General features: G+C 36.8%; 1 protein-coding gene across 1 annotated transcript in view; it reads right to left on the bottom strand.

The window, feature by feature from the left end:
• ZNF804B (zinc finger protein 804B) overlaps positions 1-23,628 on the bottom strand; it is a 478,055-nt gene that overhangs the window by 4,801 nt on the left and 449,626 nt on the right. Inside the window, exon 3 of the mRNA XM_037152435.2 lies at positions 4,722-4,852. Coding sequence (XP_037008330.2) covers positions 4,722-4,852 — 131 coding nt within the window. The remainder of the gene's footprint in view (positions 1-4,721; positions 4,853-23,628) is intronic.

Genomic DNA, 23,628 nt, shown 5'->3' with positions numbered 1-23,628 from the left:
TGTAAGTACTTGACCAATCAGCACAGAACTCTAGAGTACAGCTATTTTGTCCACCAAATTTCACATACTTTGCTTCATTTTCTTTACATGTTTAACATTGCAGATATTTAATTGGCCTCCTTTTATTGATCTCTGAAATAAATCTGCTTAAGCATTTGTGTGATTTTATATTTTTTCATTTTCATTATACTATTTTATTATATTTATTATACAGACTATATTTTAAATGTTTGCTGCATATAGTAAGTTGTATATCTATAACATTTTGCAAAATAATAGTTACAGATCGATTTCTTTTGCTTAAGTTTTGCCAGTACTTCTGAGCCCTTTCAATTCAACTTTATTTAGCTCAGACACTTCTCGTACTTTTATGATTATTGGGTCTTGCTTGTCCCATTTTTTTTTTGTCCTGGAATTTATATGTTAAATTTATTGGCTCTCTTGAATATATGTTTTAGGTCTTACTATTTATTTCAGTACTCCAGTGTCTTTAGTCTTTCTCTAGTTCAGAAAGAATTTCTTGTTTTTAATTTCTATTTTACTGATTCAAATTTTTACAATGTCCAATCTGTTGCTTACTATGCAAATTTTTATTCATAAACAATGATTTCAGCCACCATTTAGTCTCTAATACTCCCAGATTGTCCTCCCTTCATAAATTAATGCATATAGGTTTAAAGTTATACTGTTGCCTTGAATTTGTGGAAACTAAAATTAAAAATTGTATAAAACTATACTATTTTCCTTACAGTTACTGTTTCATAATGAAAACTTTCATCTTATTCATCACATTAATCTCCTGTTTTGACTCTTTTAAAAATGTTCTTTGGAGAGGGTATTTGTGCCTGTTTACCTTGAGGAATGAAGAGGAACCTTCTAAGACATATGAGTCATTGATATTACTTCCAAACATAAAGAAAAATAGGAAGCATAGAGGTTTACTTAATTACTGGTCTTTTAAAGTGCTTGTAGCCTGGGGATGAAGGATGGGGGACAGAAACATCTGCAGCACTGCTCTTGGCCTCAGTGCCACGGATACTCGTTTCCATGTATGCATCTGCTTTATGGATTAAGTGGGAGCTATGTTTCTGTACTGTTATCTTCTCCGGGAACTTCATTCGATCCAATACTATCTGCACTACATTTAGCAGAAATTATTCCAAAAGCTTGGTGTGCAAAGATTATCATTCTACTCCTCCCGATTCCATTATCATGCACATATTTTACTATTTTTATATTCCCTCGCAGTATTTTTTCCATAATGATATTTTTACTTATTAGGCTGCTCCCGTTTTATGCATTTTCTTGCTTTGACTTATGTTAGTTTAAATGTTGTTTTCTGCATCGCTGTTTTATTCTACCATTTATCTCTCTAATGTACAAGCTTCTTCCTTTTATATACTTTTCAACATTTTAAAGCTCTTGGCTTTTATTGTTTTTGTATTATACTTTGCTTCTCTTGTCCTTAATTTTTGTGCTTACTTTACAAACCGATGTACATTTATCATATTTTCTCACAAATTTTAACATTTTATTATTAACTTTTTTTACCTTTTATTTTTCTGCTTTAAACTTTTGACCTTATTGCTTTATGAACTTGAATTGCCTTATCTTAAATCTATCTTATTTTTATTATTTTGGAAAATTCTAATTTTTTACCTTTGTGATATTTAAAATAATATTTTAATACAAATTTATGACATAATTTAACCAAAGGTTTAATTTTTATTGTTATATCCTTATTTATGAGTCACTCCCTCCTCTAGAACTTCTTCAGTTTCTGTGTTGCTTACCTAATTATTTTTATTTATAATAAAATGTGACTGTTGAGGCAGTCCTTTCATGCTTATTAATAGATTGTCCATTCCAATAGTTCTCCCAAAATTTTAATTCTTGGCAACTCAACACCTGCATGATTCCATTTTCTCTTGTGCAAAAAGTATACTTTCCAAACAGAAAATAAAACATATCGAAACAAGATGATTTATTTACATGATATAATTTCCCATGTCCCACAGGATTCAGCTCTTATTTATATAAAGACCTTTATATTCTCAGAATCAGTGGCAATACAATTTCTAAAATTTCCCAAATGTCGAATGTCTAGCTGCACTATACTTAGACTTCCACAGGGAGAAGTTTACAGTCTGAAACTCCCTGCACTAAGTGGTCCTGCTGAGAAACCAAGTTGGGTTGGACCACCCACATGATGGCCAAAGCTGGCTGTCTTTCATAAGGCCCATTAACAGTTTCTGCCATCATTTTAAAAATAAACCTGATTAAAATATTTTTACTACTATTAAACTCACCTCTCTTTCCCACAGGGTCATGAAAGAATCTTCGTGTTATCTATATCATCCTACTCAGAAGCTCTCGTTATGAGAATAAAGGACAAAGGTGTTCAGGAAAGGAGTAATACAGTTGATTTATTTTTTATTTCATTTCTTACTTTCATTTGTCAATGCAGCTGCCACAATAAAATATTTAATAATGCTATTAAGTGAATTCCCTTAGGCCATGAGACAGCTTAAGCAGAGAGAAAAATTGTGAAGGCAGATGGTGGGTAGTAAAAAAATAAATGAATTAGTTTTCCTAGTCTCCAGTGCTGTAGGTGAAACAACTATTGTTTTCCTGATAATATGAGCAGGTAGGGATCTAGAAAGCCTGCCTGCTCTGTAGAGGATGTGCTTAGCTTTGTATTTGTTTAGTTAATAAGATTTTCAAAGGCACAGCTAACCCCAATAGGGTGAATTTTTAAGTTATTTTTAATTTGGAAGACACTTAATGGGTAGCTCTGCAAACTTAGAACTTTTAAACAAAAGCACTGCCACTATTACTTTCATCATTATGAAGGCTACTCTGATCCTTTATTTATCCCAAAAGAAAATATGGAATGAGTGAGTCAAAATGTAGAAGTGTGACGACTTTCAGAATAAAGAAATAACCAAAATTATGTTTATTAAGCCTACTTGGATTTTCTGTTTTATACCCTTAAAGGACCTACCTAAAAGGTATCCCTCTATAGTGAGACTTGTTCTTCTTTTTAATAATCTGACTTATGGTACCTCATAATTAATCGCCCAGGAATTAACATCTAAGCTAGATTTTTTTCTTGCCAGCTACCATGATAACATTTAGGTGTTATTTCTAAGCTCTGTTTTGACAAGGACTGTCTAGTATCTTACTCACAATGGTTTTGATGAACATATTTTAAGATCCTCAGTGTGTTTTAAAGAAAAAGCTTAGTACCAAATGTATGCCCTGTTTCTGTAAAACCTCATAGTGTACATCTTTGCAATAACCTGGCCTCTGGACATGTACTTTCCAACCTTTAGTTTTCCTGCATACCAAATTTCTCACTTATTTCTAACATAATTATATTTTATGTATTCCCATAATTTAAATTATTCTAAGGTAAATCATGTACAAATACATGTATATATGCGAGATTAATTCTAAAAATAAACATTTTTATAATCAAATCTGAAGGTCTAATATTTTATGGTTACAACTGAGTCATTTACTCTCAAATTTATTGTATATTGATTTTTAAATTAATTTTTCTAGTGACAATGGTTAATAAAATTACATAGCTTTAAAGTGTACAGTTCTGTAAAACATCATCTGTATATTGATTGCATTGTGTGTTCACCACCCAAAGTGAAGTCTCCTTCCATCACCATTTATATCTCCCTCTACCCTCTCCAGCCTTCCCCTACCTGCATTTCCCTCTGGCAATCATCACACTGCATTATCCGTGAGGGCTTCATTCTTTTGTTTGTTTGCTTAATCCCTTCACCTTTTTTCACCCAGTCCCCTAAGTACTCCTTCCCTCTGCTGTCTGTCTGTTTTCTGTATCACTGAGTCTATTTCTATTTTGTTTGTTCGTTTGCTTATTTTATTTGTTTGTTTATTTACTTTGTTCATTAGATTCCATATATAAGTGAAATCATATGGTGTTTTTCTTTCTTTGGCTTATTTCACTTAACATGTACATCGATTTTCACTTAAAAAGAGAGGCTTAAATTCTGGCACAAAGCTATAAATTTCACAATTCACCAGGTTGCTGTCAACTAGTTTAATTAGCTACATTGGTGTTCTACATTATTATTCATAACACAAGTCAAAATTTGCAAATTTAATTGAATTTCAGGTAACAAGCTCATTACTTTGAGACATTCAGCAGTTCCAAACTATGTAAAACTTATTTTTCAGCTGTGAGACTGTGTTAGTGTATCCTTGCTATAATTATCAATTTCAATGGTAAGTCTAATTATATCTTATTTGTCCAGATAATGATAATTTCATTTATTCTAGATTTAGTTATATACAGGGAATGTACAAAAGATTTATTTCCTTCCAAAAACAGATGTGCTGTTATTTATGGTTTTCAAGATTGTTATACAAAACTTAATTATTTAAATGCTATATAGGTCCATTTGAATCAACTGAATATAATACATGCTAGTATATTAGAATTATTCTTGGATCGTTTCATTGAAAAGCACGTTAAATTAATGATATTACAAACAGAAAAAAGTCAGATGCCAAAGTAATTAATTTATGAATCTTTAACTGTTAGGAACACTTGCCCTCAGACATGTCTGTTGATTAAGTGTAATTTGTTTATGCTGTTACAGCAAGCCAAGTAAATTCATCCCTGAAATTCCTTCGGAGGTTGAAAAGCGTTTCAAACAATCCGAGATGCCTCTAATCCTTACCATTCAGTCTGTTGCCTTAACTCAGCCAGCTGATGAAGTCGCTTAAGAGCTTTTTCCTGTTTCTTCTCATCTTTCCATGACTTGGAAGCTACATTTCGAGCAAATTCCCGTTGCTTTAATTCTTTCAGTCTCTGTGGGTGAAGAACAAGAACAGAAGGAATGCTATAAATAAGTAATGAGTTCTTTTCCTGCCACAATGCTCCGTACTAAGTTTTGTGCTGTGTGCAGAGGTGACTTCCTGGATAAGGAGAGTAAAAGCACCTTCTCCCTCAGTACTGTTCTTGGTTCCAAGATAAATTCAGCTGTCGGCTGGATTGTTTATCAAAGCTTGTCATGATCGCTACAGAAATGCGCTACAAAGCTGTACCGCAGTCCTCGCTAGGCCCACCCCGGTTACATAACTGCAATAATATGCGTGCTCGTGAAAAATATAAATGGGAAAAATGAGCACGATGTGAATGGGTACGAAGGGAGAGGAGATTATGGGATGCACTTTCTTCCATGCACTATCCCCAGCCCTCTCACTTGTAAAAGATACTATTATTCATGAAAACTGATGCTGTTAAGTACACAGGTGAAATGAGCTTGTTTTAGTAAAGAGTATCTGTTACTGTGAAAGGTTTGGTTCAAAGCCTGGAAGGTGATTCCTAACTCATTTTTTTTACCTGGTGGGAATATTTATTTAACGTAGATTTCTATATTGTATCCAGGAGGACAAAAAATGGGTAAGGGGTTTAAACTCGGGATAAAGGGTTGGCCTTCCTTGATTTAAATTAATCTACCGCTTTTTATATTAATCTTTTCTGTAAAAAAAAGTGGCTTATATGCAAATTGGATTATACTCATTATGTGTTTGGATTTCTACTTCAGAATCTGCCATTAAGCACATCTGATGATGTTGGCCAAGTTGAAAAACAGCCACCAATGGGTATCTTGAATGCAGTTTGGGGCTTACTCCTGACCTGGGAGTGTATGTGAAGATTAGCCTCTCTTAGTCCATACAGAGTGACATGAAACTGCTTGAAATCTGTATCCATTTAATTTATGTCCCAAATCAACTATAACAGATGTTCCCCAGGAAGGGCAAAAACCACAGAGCTATCACGTGAGGTATTAAGGCTGTAGTAGAGCATTTCCCACCCACAGAGAAAGGGCCAGGACCTCTAATGATCATTAGCCTCACTAAAGAGAACATGCCAGTGGGAGTCAGTGGCCAGATACTGCTTCTAGGCTAAGCATCTGAAGGAGGAGGCAAGCCAGCCTTTTAAAAAGAATATTCTGAGCACAAAGAACAAGAGTTTTGCAGAACTAGAAAGAGCCACAGGGAGAAAGTGGAGTCAATATGAATTCAATTTTTGGCAAAAACTTCAGAACGTTTTGAGAAGTAGAAAATTTCGAGAAATAAAATTATGGCTCTTAGATTATCAGGAAAAAAGAAAGCTCAACAATTCTCTGGAGTTGATAAACAGAGAGTTGAAGCCTTAAAGACAGCCTTGGTCAGACGGCAGAGAAGGGCTTGTAAAATCCCCACTCCTATTTAGCTTCCTGTGCACGCTTCCTGACACTCCAAGTATATCTAGTTCTTGGAGTAAAGTCTTATTTTTGGAATAATGATGATGACCTTTTGGAAAATTTCCTACACAATTTAAAAGCCCACATAAAATGCAGTTCAACTGTGTCAAAGAGAAATGTCTACTTGGTAAAGAAAAGAGGGTCTTTTTAAAATTCTCAGTTACTACTGAATACAAAATACTCTATACTACATTAATTTACTATTTAAATTAATGTAAGTAAATAAAACCTGAATAGCCTATGAGAGGAAATTAATTAACTTACAACATTTGATACCTGAGTCTTTGGAATCTTATTTCAAACTTCCAGGTACACTTGTTCCCATTATTAGCCTCTGAGATATCAGGACTGCCTCTAAACTCCTGAGTTATAAACACGATTGAGAATTCTGTATCATTCACCCAACAACACATATTCTTAACTTCTACTATGTAAAGAAGAAGTAGCAATGTAAAAATCAGTTATATTCTCTTTTCAGGGAGACAGACTGGTAAACAGATATCTGTATGATAGTGTTGACTTTCTGATTAGGGTTGAATGTCAGCTACTTTGAAGCATATGGGAAAAGTTAAAGGCAGGCTTGGGGGTGAGGGTGAAGATTTGTTGCATTGTGGAAATCAGCAAAGTTAAAATGCTTTCAAGAATTACACTGAAATCTAGGAGCAGAGGTTTTGTTTAAAGACATCTAGCCATAGATTTGGCTTAAGGGAAAATACTGAGCGCTCAAGACCGCTCAGAGGGGTAGAAAACAGAAATCTGTGGATAGATCCCCTTAACTGCAGCAGGCTAATTAGTAGTGCACATGTGTGAGTAAATTGCCCCAGGCCTAGAAAAGCACCAGCTGAAAAATTTAAAAGCGCAAATGCCTAGCATTCATATATGGTCAGGAACAGTGCCATTTCTTACCAATAAAACTGGAAAAAACTCACAGGACATTGAGTGTAGAAGTCAGGGAGGCCCTGCTTCATTCAGTAAAGGATAATTAACCACAGACTGGGCACTACTTTGGATTTGCCTAATAAGTCATAAAAACGGGTGAATTTGATTCTAAGTAGCTTAGCTGTGTATCTGAACCAAATTCAAAAATATTCATAGAAATACAAAAATAGCAAAAGCAAGGAAAAATCATTAGCATCTAATATCCAGTCAGAGATTATTAGGAATGTAAAGAACCAGGAAAACACAGCCAAAATAATAATAATCATCATAATAATCATCATCATAATCATCATCCGATCAAGACCAATACAGAACTGATATAGATGCTAAAATGGGCAGAAAAGTAAATTGAAGCAGTCACAATTATGTACCATATGCTTAAAAAATAAAAATGAGATGGTGATCTATTGGACAAATGTAAGTAAAGTCTTTGAAAAGGGGGAAGGAGATTTCTGCAGCTATAATGAGTGATAATTTTTCAAATTTTCTGAACTTTCTATACCCACAGATCTCTCAACAAACCTCACACAAGAGAAACATGAAGAAAAGTGCGTCCAAATCTTTTCATAATCATATTTTTCAAAATCAGGGGGAAAAGTGAACTGTAGAGAAAAATAAATAGTAAAATGGCAGAAAAATTGTCATTGGAAACAGTTCAAGTGAGAATACAGTGAAGCAACATCTTTAATTTTCTAAAACCGTGTTTTAGACTTGTCAAAATAAGATCTTACACCCAGTGAAATATCTTTTAAAAAAGAGAGCATCAGACAAAGACATCAGGCATGGGAAGCTGAAAGAATTCCACAGCAGCACATCCACACGTAAGAAACATTAAAAAACATCATTGGACAAAAAAGACGATAATACCAGATTGAAATACGTGTCTATACAAAGTTGGATGAATACCAGAACTTTTAACTGCAGGATAAATAAGTCGCATTTCTTATTATTTATGTGCATTAGAACTGCTTCAATAAAAACAATAGCTATGCTTTTGGGGTTTGTAACAAATTTTTATGTAAAATGCTTGACAATGACAGCAAGAAGTTCAGGGGGGAAGAAATAACAGATAAATGTGAAAGGTATTATTCTGTACTTGAAATGGTATGTTAACAATTGATAATTTTAAATTAACTGTGATAAGTTAAAGAAGTGTATTAGATTCCCCATAATAACCATTAACATGGGTTGTTATAACAACATAGATTGTTATCCCTATAACATAGTAAAACAAAGTGTTTAGCCAATAGAACAACAAAGGAGATAAAAGGAAATAATTATATTTACTCAGCCCAAAAGAAGGCAGAAAAAAGTAAAAAGGAAGTTAAAATACATGGGACAATTTTACAACCTATAACCAGATAACTAAAATCTAAACATGTCACAAATTGAATCAAATGTAAAGGGTCTAAATACTGGAATTAAAACAGAGAGAGGTCAGTTCAGATTAATAATGCAAGTTCTAACTGTATGTTGGCCTCAAAAACAAACTTTAATAAAGATAATAGAGTAATAGAAAAGGATGTAAGAAGATTACAAATGCGGCCCTTCTGGAAAAGGTTACACCAGGTGCTCATGCCTATTATAAATAGACCCCTCCAAGAGTTGATTTGACTAATGAAAAAAGGACTGTTTGACCCAGGACAGATAAGGAGAACTTCTAAGAATCCAGAGGTCAAATTTTGCCAAATTCATGTTTTAGCTTGGGTTTTCTCAAGTGTCTATTTTTTCCCAAGCTAACAAAAATACATTTATGTAAGTGATGGCATGTACTATAATTATAAGTAATCTTACTTGGTGTAAACAAAAAAAGTAAACCAGTTAGGAAAAAAATCAAAGTTCTTCGAGGGTATACAGTAGATCGATCAGCTCTTATTGAGAACAATGCAAGACAAACATATTTCAATAAAAATTGCAACCTAACACATTTATAAAGAATTTAGGGAATGTAGAGGAAGGAAGACAGAGAGTAGTACCTAGCAACAGGGGGAATAAAACAAAGCATCTCATTTCCATATGTGTTTGGAAGGCAGGCAGCGCCGTGTAGGTTTTAAGAGAAGGATTCTAGAATCAGTGAGGTTGAATCTGTGCCTCGTCTTTGACGTTCACTAGCTTTGAGACTGAGAAAAGTCCTCCGTCTTCCCTAACGTCAGTTTACACATTTTTAATTTTACAAACTATCTGTATTTGCTGTGTAGAATTCTTAGAATTCTTTGCACTGGGAAAGGTGAAATGCTGTGCGCAGCACCTGACACACAGCAAATGCTCAGTGAGCAGGAACTGTTACCACTTTTAGAGGTGAGGTGCGGATTTCACGGGACTTTGCAAAGTAGGGTGCATAGGAGCTCTTTTTAAGTGGCAATGGGAGCCATTGGGCCCACTTCATTCATATTCTTATTGAAAGCAGAGGATGTGAGGGGTTTTCATCTGGACATCTGGACACCTGGATGGTCTTACAAAGCTGGTAAGTGGAGTATTTTCTGAAGGAGAAGACAGAAAAAGGAAGCATGTTGGATGCATGACCCATCCTAGCCCAGAACAATTTATATTGTTTAATTGAATCATTTGTAACTTCTGTAAGTTTAAGATCATATGTTACTACTGAAGAAAATTATAAAATTTGGATTCGAGTATGATTTGTTACAGATCTTCCTTGCTGTATCTGATTTGAAGTTTGCCCTTGGGAATTAATATTATACTATCCAAAATGGACATCAATCAGAAAAGAGAGAAGACTAATATTTCCTAGGAGACATCTAGGTCATGTCCTTGTATTTTTTTAAAGGCATTTAAAAGAGAAATGGCCGAGCAGATGTTCAGGTCCTGAAGAAAGGTCCCGTGCTCTTTGCCAAGATCAAAAGCAATGAAATAATGGGCTGATGCAGGGGTCAAACTTTCACAATGAATTTTATCCTCTCTCAGCAATACACGAAAGACAGCTTATGGAGATATATTCACTAAAATCCATTTGCGAAATATTTATAATTTAATTTTCTTCTTATTAATTTTAAAAGCACAAACTGAGTAATTCTTATTCCCCTATCTGCCAACAAGGATGCTTGTCCCATGTGTTGCAAGTGGATAAATAAATGAAGAGGCAGACTGATCAGGTCAGTGAGTCTCTGTGTTCCTGGTTTTACTGCTCACCAGTTAGACCATGCGTATGAACATCTGCCCACTCCAGTGACCACTCTCTGTTCAAGTTGACTGAGGCTGAACATACATGTGAAGGGAACTTACTCAAGCATAGCTGTTTTTCCTCCCTTAAGCAGAATAACTCCTTCTATCCTGCACTTTCATCCATAAATCCCAGGGGACTTTTGCAGGCATTAAGGTTCTTCATCACAGCACAGCAAAACCCCAATGCAAAAGATCAAAATGATTAACCTTGTTTTAGAGATGAAGAAACACTTAGAAGGTTAAATAACTTGATCTACACCAAAGGAGAGAGGAAGAACTGTGAATCAAAGCAGAAGGTCTAATATTTATGAGAGTAAGGCAAAGTCAGAAAATTTTTCTTATTAAATGCTTTGGAAGACATGTACAGCTAATTAACAATGGTCTAGAACAGCAGAGCATATAATTCAGACAATGTGATCAAGATACGAGAATTAAATGATATAAAAAGTATTTATTATTTCTCAGAAAAATCCTCTATACTGAAGTAGGATTGCTAATTTTTCTGCTATTTTGCATGTCATTATCTTTTATGTGATCTGGTAGCTATACAAACATAGATAATGAAATGAACTAAAATATTGTTTAAGAGTCTTTCATTTTAGACACTACCATTAGAGCTACTAACCAGGATGATTTCACCTGATGTTCTAGAATCAAAGCATCTGAGATTTTCCCTCTGATGGGATTCCTTGCTCTAAGAACCAGTGATGCCACACACAGGCTAAGAATGAGTCAGAAGAAACGATACTCTGCCTCCATGTTCTTCTCTGTAAGTGCGGAGTTAAATACTCGACAACCAAGTCTGGACAATCCTTCCCACACGTGCTGAAATATAAATTGCTGGACTCTGGTTCTACTTGCTCTGAGCAGCCCACTGTGCTGTGACAATCAGGACCCAGAGTGATTTTGTCAGGCTCACGTCTGGACCCATCACTAGCTGAGTCCAACATTTAGGGGAGATACAATCCAGCCCGAAGGCTCCACTGCCTTGGCACTGATTTGGGGCTGTTTTTGGAGTGTAACCCAGTCTAGAAATGTGGTTCATGTAAAAGAAATTTCTTCATAACTCAATTAGGTTGGGACACCTTCATGGCTGGGGGTGGGGCATATATGTAGGTGCTTAAGGTACTTGTCTGAGCCACCACTCCCAAGACCCAAGCCCCAAGACCCCCCAGAAGTCCTCAAATGGCAAATGGACAGCTCTAGTGCCCCCACTACTTCTCAGGAGTTACCCAAATCCTTCCATCCTTTAGCCGTTACAGTCAGGATTTAAGTCAGCTGCAATACCAGATACAAACCTTTATTTGGTTCTGCAAGGTTTATTTATTTTATGCACCATGGCACAACCAAAACTGAAGTCTGTTGTGGCTTGGAAAGCTATGTTACATCAGGTAAGAATATAGCTGATACTATATCAAAATCAGTATCTCTAATGGCTGCTGTTGTGAAAAGATGAACAGCGTTACAAAGTCTTTTGGTGGTGAGTAAATGGGAATTCCTGTTCAGAATGGATCAGTAGAAGTCAAAGGGGTATTAATCTCCACTGTTCTCCATGTTCACACGAGGTAAGAACATATCTGCTGCATTAGAACAACAGTAATTCCCTTGAAGTGTGAGCAGAGAGTATGTTTAGGTCCGGGGAAGTCCATTTCTGCAATGACCTAATGAAAGTTCATTAATTAAAGATTTCAGGAAGGCTCACGGAAGCCTAACTTTGCTAACAAATCAAGCCCGAGCTATTCCCATTGAATAGATCTCACAGAGGTGTTAAATGCACAGCTAATTTTTGGAGCTAAACAGATTAATGCATTTATTTTAAGTGTTAAACTGGCAGTGTTCACAGAAAACAACATTAAGCAGGAAAGAGACTCACGGTCTTTTCTATACTTTGCCTATATTTTCAAAATTTACTGCTGAACAAAGAATTAAGGAAAATACTGATAGTTAAGAGAAGAATGTCTGGATGTTACAATAATAAGGATCATCATATATGCATAAGACTAAAAAGGCTCATTGGTTTTGGACACACACACACATATCTATCAAGTAAAACTGATAAGTACTCTTTTAAAGCACTTTTATTCTGTTTTTGCTTTTTAAAAATAAAGCTCCATTTATTAAGTGCATTTCAGAAAACAGGTCACATGTATCATGGCTAATTGCAAGAACTTAGGAAACAGATTTTTGTTGAGTGTATACTTGAGAAAAAATAAATTTTGGGCAAGGTGGTGCAAGCATTTTCTTCCTTTGTTTTTTTGTCTCCTTAAACAACCTGGATTTTTATATATTTTTCATAACAGAATTTATTCTTAAATTTTTTATTCCCTAGACTTATGTTACTGTTTCTTTACAAAAATATAAGTAAAAACTTACTGTTTTTAACAATTGTTTTCTACAAGTTTACTTCAGTTATTTTGTCAGTAATTACTGCCTCTTTGAAAAAGAAACAATTTGCTAGAAAAAGTATTATTTTAAGATTAAATTATTTTATCTTTATCAATATCTATAGCTATTTCTACTCAAAAATAGCTTTTCATATGTTCTTTCTTTTAGTGATTGCAAATGCTTCTTGGAAAAGTATTCCAAACGAATGTATTACTACTAAGATCAAATTTATACTTTAATTTAAAATGGCAAGATACTTTATAAATCTTAAATTTTCAAAACATTGACTCACAGTTTTTTAAATTAGTTATTCTCAAGTTTTTCAGTAAAAATATCAGTTAAGCAGAATATAACATAAGTGTGTCATGCAAATTTATAATATTTGTATAAAATTTGGCCAGGGTTTAAGTGACTTAAAATTTGATAAATGTTATTCACTATTTTAAAATTATTACTACAACAAAGAATATTTTTAGTATGCCTATACTTTTTCTAGCACCATATGCATAATTCTTAGTGTATTTTATATCTCCAAACATGTTTATTACACAAAACTTTAAAATTTTTTATAATTTTAATTATCGTTCAAGTACAGTTTTCTGCCTTTTACTCCCATCCCAGCCCACCCCTCCACTGCTCCCCACCTCCCTCCCATTTCCACCCCCCTTAGTTGTTGTCCATGTGTCCTTTATACTTGTGCCTGTAAACCCTTCCCCATTTCCCCTGAAATTCCCTCCCCTCTCCCCTCTGGTCACTGTTAGCCTGTTCTATATTTCAGTGCCTTTGGTTATATTTTGCTTGTTTGTTTTGTTGATTAGGTTCCTGTTAATACATAATAAAACTTCTAACTTGAAATACAGAAGCACTCAGGCAGCTTAGATTCATTTTGCCTTTTTTAAAATAAAACAACCTTTTTTATAAAGAACATAAATGAAATCATTAAAGAGCCTCATTTCCTTGCTTTTCAAACTATGAACATCAGAATATTTTATAATATAATACCCAATAGTATTATTGGGTATATAAAAAACAGCTTATTCATTCACTCTTGGTGAAAGTATAAACTGATACAATCCCTCCAGGGGGTAGTTTGACAATAGCAATTATATTTCTTTATGTATCATTTCCCTGACTCAGCAATTTAACTTCTAGAAATGTATCCCTCAGATACAATTACACAACTGAACAAAAGTTGTTCCTTGCTGTATTGATGGAATTAAATTAATGGGGGGTGGGGTATGGTGGGACCCTGTCTAATTCTTGAGTCCTTGTTCTTAACCTCAACTCAATTTGCCCCTCTCCCCCCCAATAGCTTCTTTGGGGGAATGATGGCCAAGCTATTACCATGTCTACACACTGTATTACACTGTATTTCTTTGTACCCATTTCTTACTTATCCAGAGTACTGAAACTCACTCAATTAAAATTTAAAGAGTCTACTGCATTACTTTTGCTGTTGTTGTTGCCTTAAGAAATATTTGAGTAAGAGAAAAATTCATCAAACTCAGTGTCTAAGGAATTAGTAGCCTCAAAATTTTACCTTCTCAAGACCAGTCATGTAATATAACACTTTTAACACCAGAGATGAGGCTGTTTGAAGAAGGTCAAAATTAAAATTCACAATTGTTGAGTCAAAGTAAAATCAAGATAATAATTCAATAGTTGGATAGAATAAGAGCAGAGTGAGATGCAGGCAAGATAAAGGGTGGGATTATTGGCCTTGGGTAAGATATCATGGGGTTCTTTCCATAGCCTCCTTTATAAAATATTCTATCTGTTTTCACATTTAAATCTCTGATAAATACCATGAAGGTACAACTAACATGGAAGATATTTAGTTAATGTCATTATGCAATTACCCGAAATTTTCAATTCAGGTAAAAACCATCCTCTTTGATAGTTGAATTGGCTATTGATTAGAGACAAATTATGCCTGGAGTTAAGACCCATCTGCACAACCCCAGTTACCAGGAACTATTTGGTGATGTTCTTTATTTAATTTAGCCTATGTTTCATGAAATTCCCCAACTGTTATTAACCATAGTAATTCAAAATTTGGAAACAAAATTGTTAAGTCTGTTAAGAGTGGTTACTTCAGAATTGCAGCTGCTATTTGGGGTCAATTTTGAGAAAAAATAACAAAGTAGGAGGGATCACAATACCTGATACCAAACTGTATTACAAAGTCACTGTAATCAAAACAGCCTGGTACTGGCATAAAAACAGGCACATAGACCAGTGGAGCAGAACAGAGAGCCCAGAAATCAACCCGACTCTCTACAGTCAATTAATATTCGACAAAGGGGGCAGTAACATACAATGGAGTAAAAATAGCCTCTTCAAACAAATGGTGTTGGGAGAACTGGACAGCTACGTTCAAAAAAATGAAACTTGAGCACCAACTTACACCATACACCAAAATAAATTCAAGGTGAATAAAAGACTTAAATAGAAGCCATGACATCATTAAAGTCCTAGAGGAGAACATTGGCAAGAAAATCTCAGATATTTCACACAGCAACATTTTTACTGATATGTCCCCTAGAGCAAGGGACATAAAGGAAAGAATAAACAAATGGGATCTCATCAAAATAAAAAGCTTCTGCGCAGCTAAAGAAAACAGTATTAAATTAAAAAGACAACCAACTGTATGGGAAAACATATTTGCCAATGATACTTCAGACAAGAGTTTACTATCAAAAATTTACAAAGAACTTACATGACTCCACTCCAAGAAGACAAGCAGCCCAATTAAAAAGTGGGCAAAGGACTTGAACAGACATTTCTCCAAGGAGGACATACAGAGGATCCAGAGACACATGAAAAGATGTTCAATATCACTAGCTATCAGAGAGATGCAAATTAAAACCACAATGAGATACCACTTTACACCGGTCAGAATGCCTATCATAAACAAAGCAACAAACAGCAAGTGTTGGAGAGGTTGTGGGGAAAGGGGGTCCTTAGTTCACTGTTGGTGGGATTGCAGACTGGTACAACCACTATGGAAAACAGTATGGAATTTCCTCAGAAAACTAAAAATGGACCTGCCTTTTGACCCAGCAATTCCACTGCTGGGATTATATCCTAAGAACCTTGAAACACCAATCCAAAAAAATCTATGCACCCCAATGTTCATAGCAGCACAATTTACAATAGCCAAGTGCTGGAAGCAACCTAGATGCCCATCAGTAAATGAATGGATCCAAAAACTATGGTACATATACACAATGGAATTCTACGCAGCAGAAAGAAAGAAGGAGCTCCTACCCTTTGCAACAGCATGGATGGAACTGGAAAGCATTATGCTCAGTGAAATAAGCCAGGTGGTGAAAGACAAATACCATATCATCTCACCTTTAACAGGAAGCTAAACAACAAAATAAATAAGCAAGCAAAATATAGCCAAAGACATTGAAATACAGACCAGGCAGACAGTGACCAGAGGGGAGAAGGGAGAAAATTTCAGGGGAAAAAGGGAGAGGGATTTACAGGAACTAGTATAAAGGACACATGGACAACAACTAAGGGGGGTGGAAATGGGAGGGAGGTGGGGGGCACTGGGGGTGGGGAGGGTGGGCTGGGATTGGAGTAAAAGACAAAACTGTTCTTAAACAACAATTAAATAAGAAAATTAAAATTAAAAAAGTTGAATCTAAAAAACAAACTAAGCAAACAAGAACAGAGACAGAATCATGGATATGAGGAGCATTTTGATGGTTGCCAGAGGGGAGGGGAGTGTGGGGGGATGGGTAGAGAGGCGAGAGGATTAAGGAGAGGGAGGTGGGGAGCACGGGGAGGGGGGCTGGGATGGGAGCAAAAGACATAAAATTGTACTTGAACAAGAATTAAATAAAAAAATTAAAAATAAAACATAAAAAAGAGTGGTTACTTCGGAAGGACATACATTTAATTGTCCTTAAATATCCCACAACCATTATTTGCTTTACAAATTATTAGAATACACATGGAGATCACAAAAAGGTATATATCATTATTCAAGTATAATTAAATAGTTATGATTTTATAACTAAGTACATTTCATATGAACCTTTAAATAGATCCTAATTAGCTAAAAATATCTCCTGTGGAAAATTAAAATAAGAAATAAGAAAGATATGAATATATAAAACATATTCAAATGCTTGCTGAGGATTCAAGTCTATCAGCAAAGCTTTTATTTATCTTAGGGCTATATAATATTTATGTGTATCATATTTATTATCATGGTGAAAAATTGAAAGCAATCAAGAAGTATAACTATAGAAATTTGGTTAAAAATTATGATACAGACATTTGATAAAATACATGCCACCAAAAATCTATATGCTGAGGAAGATACTTAATCACCCTGGAAATGTACATTGTGACAGAAACACTGTTTACTCAAAATTACACCCTATTACCTTCTTCATTCCTAGCTTCCTTGCTAACACAACCTAATTTCTTTAAGGATCAGGTAGCAATTCCTTGAACTCAGATGAACATTTGACCCTGCTCTTGCCACAGCCATAGAGTCACTACTATAATTTAGCCAAAAGAAATTCATAAAGACTAAGTTCTCAGTTTCCATACTAAATCAAATAGCCTAGTGGCTACTGTGTTCCTTTTTGCAAGGTTTTAAAGTATTTCACAATTACACAAGCAAACACATAAAGCAAAGACCGTGTCAAAGTACTAAGTAAAAGGCTAGTTAGAAGTGTAAGTGCTACCCTTTGTGACAGCACAGATAGAACTAGAGAGCATCATGCTAAGGGAAATAAGCCAGGCAGTGAAAGACAAATACCATATGATCTCACCCATAAGTGGAACCTCATCGAAAAACAAGCAAGTGAGCAAAATATAATCAGAGACATTGAAATAAAGAACAGACTGACAGTAACCAGAAAGGAGTGGGAGGGAAGAACGGGGGAAAATGAGAGAGGGTTTTCAGGAATATCTATAAAGGACACCTGGACAAAACCAAAGGGGGCAGGATCGAGGGTGGGAGGTGGGGATGATTGGGGGGGGTGATGGGGGAAATGGGGACAACTGTACTTGAACAACAATAAAGTTTTTTTAAAGTGCAAGTGCTTGAAACATATCAACTCCTTTAATCTTCAAAAGAAATATATAATATAGATGCTGTTATTATCACTCCCATTTTATAGCTAGAGGACGACTAACAAGTTTATAGCATTTATTCGAAGACAAGCTGCCTGACTCCCCAACCCTGGCTCACAACATCTATGCTCTATTCTCTCTGGGAGACTCTGTATGGACTTTGCCACTGATTGTGACATTGCCACGTTCACAGGGCCAAGACTTTTAAATTATATTTCAAAAGTTATATTTTCAATTCCACATAAACTGTAGTTTTGAAAACATACATCTATGAAAGCTTTGAAATGTTCATTTAGGATTTAGCATCTAAAATTTATCATCTGTCTTCTACTTGGTTAACAGTGAAACCTCTTGGATACAATTCAGCTTCAGAAAAATTGTTGTTTACTAGAGTAAGCATCTAACCAGGAAGTATCTTTGCTTTTTTCCAAAGACATGTGACTTACCATAAGAAAAAACAATTATGTTTCTCATTATATTTCAGTCCAATTTAGTTATTCCCAACTCAGGTTTGTCACAGTCTAGGGTCTTAGAAAAAATCTTAAGGAGTTTTGTAAAATGCCTCCAAAGTTCTCAAAAAAATTAATTAAACTCACTTTAAGTAAGTCCAATCCAGTATTCTGAGCAGTTGTAACCAGGCTCAGGTCTGGCTGTCTATAGAAAAGCCAGTACTGGAAAGGCAGGTGCTGATGTAAAGGGAAGTGGTGTATTTTCAGATGCCAGCCACCTGGAAGCTGGGGGACTCTTGTCTCAAAGCCCGTTGCTATATCGCAGCGGAGGTGAGGTTTTTGTAAGGAGGGAGAGGGGAACAGAACAAAGAGACGGAGGGCGAGGGGTGAACAGTTCCATTCCGATAAGGCCAGTGCTGGTCCAGGTGCATCGTCCTGGTTTAGTCATCCTGGATTCACATCATTTGACTTTACACTGCCCTGGCTTCACGGTCGAAGGTCAGCAAATCTCCTGGAACTGAAATGCCTGAAGGTTGCAGGCTATATCTTTTGAAGCTAATTCCTAGGATTCTTGTACAGACATTCCGTTTATCTACAAGCTGCGTGTTAGTCAGAGTCAGCACTTACAGACACAATGTCAAAGGAGTGGTGGGGTGGGTCACAGTTCTCCCCTATTATATAATCCCCTACTGTCACGATATTATGCTAAATATGGTACATGTTTTTAATTTTAATAGTTTATTTTTATTGAATTTTTCTATTACCATTTATCTCCCTTCTACCCTCTCCCACCTCTACCCACCCCCCTCCCTGCCACAGCCACAAGGGCGAGTTATCCAGGTTGTTGCTGTTCTCTGAGGCACTGAGCTCCCGTGTTGTGGATGAGAGAGACAAAGAGGATTATCCCCCAGCTAAGAGCACATAGAGGGAAAGGAGATACGCACATGGTCTCCAACAAGTATGGTTTCACCTGTTAGGGGCAGGAATCTGCTAACACTAGGGGTGATTTTGTGGGAGGGTCCAGGGAAATTCAACTAAGAGACCTCAGCCACAAAGGGGACTGATACCAAGAACAAGGAAAACTATGAGCTGATTGTTTTATCTGTCAGTTGATGGTTACATGATCTCCCATCTCCTTCTCTCTGGGCACACAGATGTCATTTTTCTGTGTCCCCACAGCATGCCTTTGTCTTGCAGTACCTGAGAGCTGAACATGGCCACTCCAGGCTCAGGCTTTACAATGCCCCAAAGTGACAGATTCTCTAACTCCAATTTCTAATCATGGAGCGAAAGAATGTACCTGGCAAAACTAGGGCCAAGTTTCCATTCAAGTCCCAATTACCCATGACAGAGTGGGTAAGAGCGGTGGCTTAAATCTCATTTAGCAGGAGTTGCAGGTATAAGCAATGTGACAAACAGACGAGAACAAGATCTCTAAGAATTAGGTGTAGGGCAGAGGAGAAAATGTTTAGCATAGGAAATTATTGAGTGTTTGGTTACATACACACTCTTAATGCACAGCAGGATATGATAAGTATGCAAGAGATTTAGACAAGTTGTTATAACAGTGACAATGTTAAGAGGTTATTTTGGTCATACATATGGATATGTATATATATTACATATATAGTGATGCATGTGTATCATAATATATACACAAACAACTGCAATAATAACCTGATATTCAAGTTGATTGTTCAAACTGATGTCAAGAGTTTTTCAGATATAGTTGGAGCATTTAAAGTGAGCATTGATAAAGATATCAATATCTATGTTTAATGTAATGCTTAATTTATGCCAAATGTTGTTATGAAGTATGTCAGTGCATTACCTTACTTGATTTTTAGAGAAAAACTATAAAATACATCTTATTATTTTCCACATCTTAAAGAAAGAGTAATTGGCTCATAGAGAAGGTAAGAACTTGCAAGAGGCCACACATCTACAGAGTAAGAGAAGAAGGGTTCCAACCCGTGTTACTTTAACTAGTTCTCTTAACCACCTCCATTAATACTATTCCAAGTCCTGACACTAATAGAATTTTGTTAGAGGGATGGGATTCTAATATATTTTGTGGAAGAATGCAAGAGAAAAAGGGCAAATGATGGTAAAATCCTTCTAGAGTATTCAAGAAACACAGAGGAGCTCTTTCTACCTGAAACACAGGATGTATAAGAAGAGAATAACTAAGCGCAGAGGATAAACCTGGTCCTGGGCGTGGTGGGGCATGGCAACAATGCTGAGCCCAGTAGGAAGTTAAATGAAGTGGTTCTCTGGGAAAGTAAGCCTGACGCTAGTGACTGTGGTTTACAGAGCAGGTTGGGAGGAGAAAGCGTGTCGTGACTTTCTGGCAAGCAGACAACTGTGCTGTCCTGGCAAGGTCATCTACCACAGTTCACTTGATTTAGTTGATATAGATAATAAGCATCTTGAAGCCATTCATGAATGGAGTTGGGTAGAGAAGAGAGCAACTAAACTCTAGTGAGGCAAAAAGCTGTCAAAATAAATGAGTGATAAGCTTAGGGAATCTATACTGTTTCTTGTCTGTCACGTGTTTTCATTCCAGAAAAAAAAAAAGAGCCCTCAGCAATTGTAGAAAAATTCCAGTCTCTGAAATTCTCTGCCTAAATGCCAGATGATTTTTTTCTCAATTTCCTCTCCATCAGCAAATCCTCTCTGACTCTTCCTGTAAAGTATATCCTATAGTAATAGCATTTTTTTCTCAATGCTTCCACCCTAACCCAAGCCATCATTATACCCTTCCTGGATATCACAGTATATTTCTAGCTGGTCTCTTGCCTGCCAGTTTTACTCTCTCTCACTTTTATCCACCATTCACAAAGAAAACAAAGCAATCAGTGCAAGGCATCACTCAGATTAAGCCTCCTAGTTGGTTAAAACTCATCAGTAGTTTAGAAGTGATCTGAGACTGAAATGCTAGGTCACCAGAATGGCCTGGGACACCATGCACTGTTCAGACACTGTTCCCCTTCAGCCTCGTTTCCTCCCTTTCTCTCTACCCTGGTCCCCCATTCTCTCACTCTTCACTATGCTGACTTCTTTTGTATTACACAAATATTCCATAATTTTCCCAACTCGTGAGCCATGCTCTCGCAGGCCCATCTTCATTTCTCTTTAGAGGGTGGATGTGTTCTCCTCTTCAGAATCTAGGACCACTCTGTCAGAGATGCTTCCTCTACCTGCCGATTTAAAAAGTTTCAACTTTATCCTTCTGAGAAAATTCCATACTGTTTTCCATAATGGTTGCACCAGCCTGCAATCCCACCAACAGTGAACTAGGGTCCCCTTTTCCCCACAACCTCTCCAACATTTCTTGTTTGTTGCTTTGTTTATGATGGCCATTCTGACCGGTGTAAAGTGGTATCTCATTGTGGTTTTAATTTGCATCTCTCTGATAGCTAGCGATATTGAGCATTTCTTCATGTGTCTCTGGATCTTCTGTATGTCCTCCTTGGGGAAGTGTCTGTTCAAGTCCTTTTCCCATTTTTTAATTGGGTTGGTTGTCTGCCTTTTTTTTTTAATTAATTTATTTTTTTGAATTGATTATGCTGTTACAGTTGTTCTATTCCCCCCTTCATTCCCCTCCACCCTGCCCCCCCATCCCCACCATTACCCCCCTTTAGTTTATGTCCATGTGTCTCAAGTCCTTTAGGTTCTATATTTGCCATACTATTCTTGCCCCCCCCATCTATTTTCTATCTACTGTCTATGCTACTTGTTTTCTGTACCTTCTCCCCCCATCTCCTCCTCCCACTCCCCTGTTGCTAACCCTCCTTGAGATCTTCATTTCTATGTTTCCACTCCTGATCTAGCTGTCCTTTTAGTTTGCTTTTGTTTTAGGTGTGGTTGTTAATAACTGTGAGTTTGTTGTCCTTTCACTGTTCATGTTTCTTTAACTTCTTTTTCTTCGATAAGTCCCTTTAACATTTCATATAATAAGGGCTTGGTGATGATGAACTCCTTGAATTTGGTCTTATCTGAGAAGCACCTTATCTGTCCTTCCGTTCTAAATGAAAGTTTTGCTGGGTAGAGCAATCTTGGTTGTAGGTCTTTAGATTTCATGACTTGGAATATTTCTTTCCAGCCCCTTCTTGCCTGTAAGGTCTCTTTTGAGAAATCTGCTGACAGCCTGATGGGGACTCCTTTGTAGGTGATTGTCCCCTTAGCTCTTGCTGCTTCCAGGATTCTCTCCTTCATTTTAATTTTGGCTAATGTAATTATGATATGCCTTGGTGTGTTTCTTCTTGAGTCCAACTTTTTTGGTACTCTCTGGGCTTCTTGGATTTCTTGGAAGTCTATTTCCTTTGCCAGATTGGGGAAATTTTCTTTTATTATTTGTTCAAATAGTTTTTCCACTGGTGGTTGTGTCTTTCCCCCTTCTGGTACCCCTATAATTCGGATATTGGAGCGTTTAAAGATGTCCTGGAGGTTCCTAAGACTCTCCTCATTTCTTTGAATTCTTGCTCCTTGACTCTTTTCTGTTTGGCCATTATTTGGTTTCTTCTGGTCCACTCCATTGATTTGAGTCCCAGTTTCCTTTTCATCTCTATGGGTTTCCTGTGGAATTCCATTCATTTCCTTTAGTTTAGCCTTCATATGTTTCTCTAATTTGTGGCTATAATCCACCAGATCTGTGAGGAAGCTGATGACCAGTGTTTTAAACTGTGCGTCTGAGAGTTTTGCTATTTCTTCGTCACTTAGATTTATCTCTGGGACTTTGAGTTCTCCCTGCGACATTTTTGGTCTGTTCTGGCCCTTTAAGTGGGAGAAGCGGCGCCTTGGACTCCCAGGTCGCTGGGTTGTGACACTGTATGTGGGGGCATGGTCAGAGCGGGGAAACGGAGCCCTCTATTGCCGCCGTCTACCGCCGCCGGTCCAACCGCTCACTCCCTCACTCACGCGCAATTAGGCAACCACAGTCAACACGCTGCACCGCCTCCCCACTGTCTCCTCTGCAGTCGCTCACCCGGTGGGTTGCTCGGTCGCTCACTAGGTCCAATCCTGGGTTTGGAACCCGTGCGACTGGATTCGCGCGTCTGGATTCCGCACCCGGGTCCAACGGAGCCCTCCTTTGTAACTCCTCACCGGACACCGGTTTCGCCCCTTACCGGTCGGGCTGAAGAATTTGTTGTTAGCGGACTTCCGAAAAGTTCAGTTTTCCATGTTCTGGTTGTGTTTTCTGATGCTAATATTTAGTTGTCCCTAAACTTGGTTGTGTGAGGAGGCACGGTACATCCACCTAAACCTCCATCTTGGTG

The sequence above is a fragment of the Artibeus jamaicensis genome, unplaced genomic scaffold, assembly GCF_021234435.1.
Source record: "Artibeus jamaicensis isolate MK-2021 breed Jamaican fruit bat unplaced genomic scaffold, CSHL_Jam_final contig_787, whole genome shotgun sequence".
Taxonomy (NCBI): domain Eukaryota; kingdom Metazoa; phylum Chordata; class Mammalia; order Chiroptera; family Phyllostomidae; genus Artibeus; species Artibeus jamaicensis.
The sequence above is the reverse complement of the archived record's forward strand: the minus strand, read 5'-3'. Positions and strand labels throughout refer to the sequence as shown.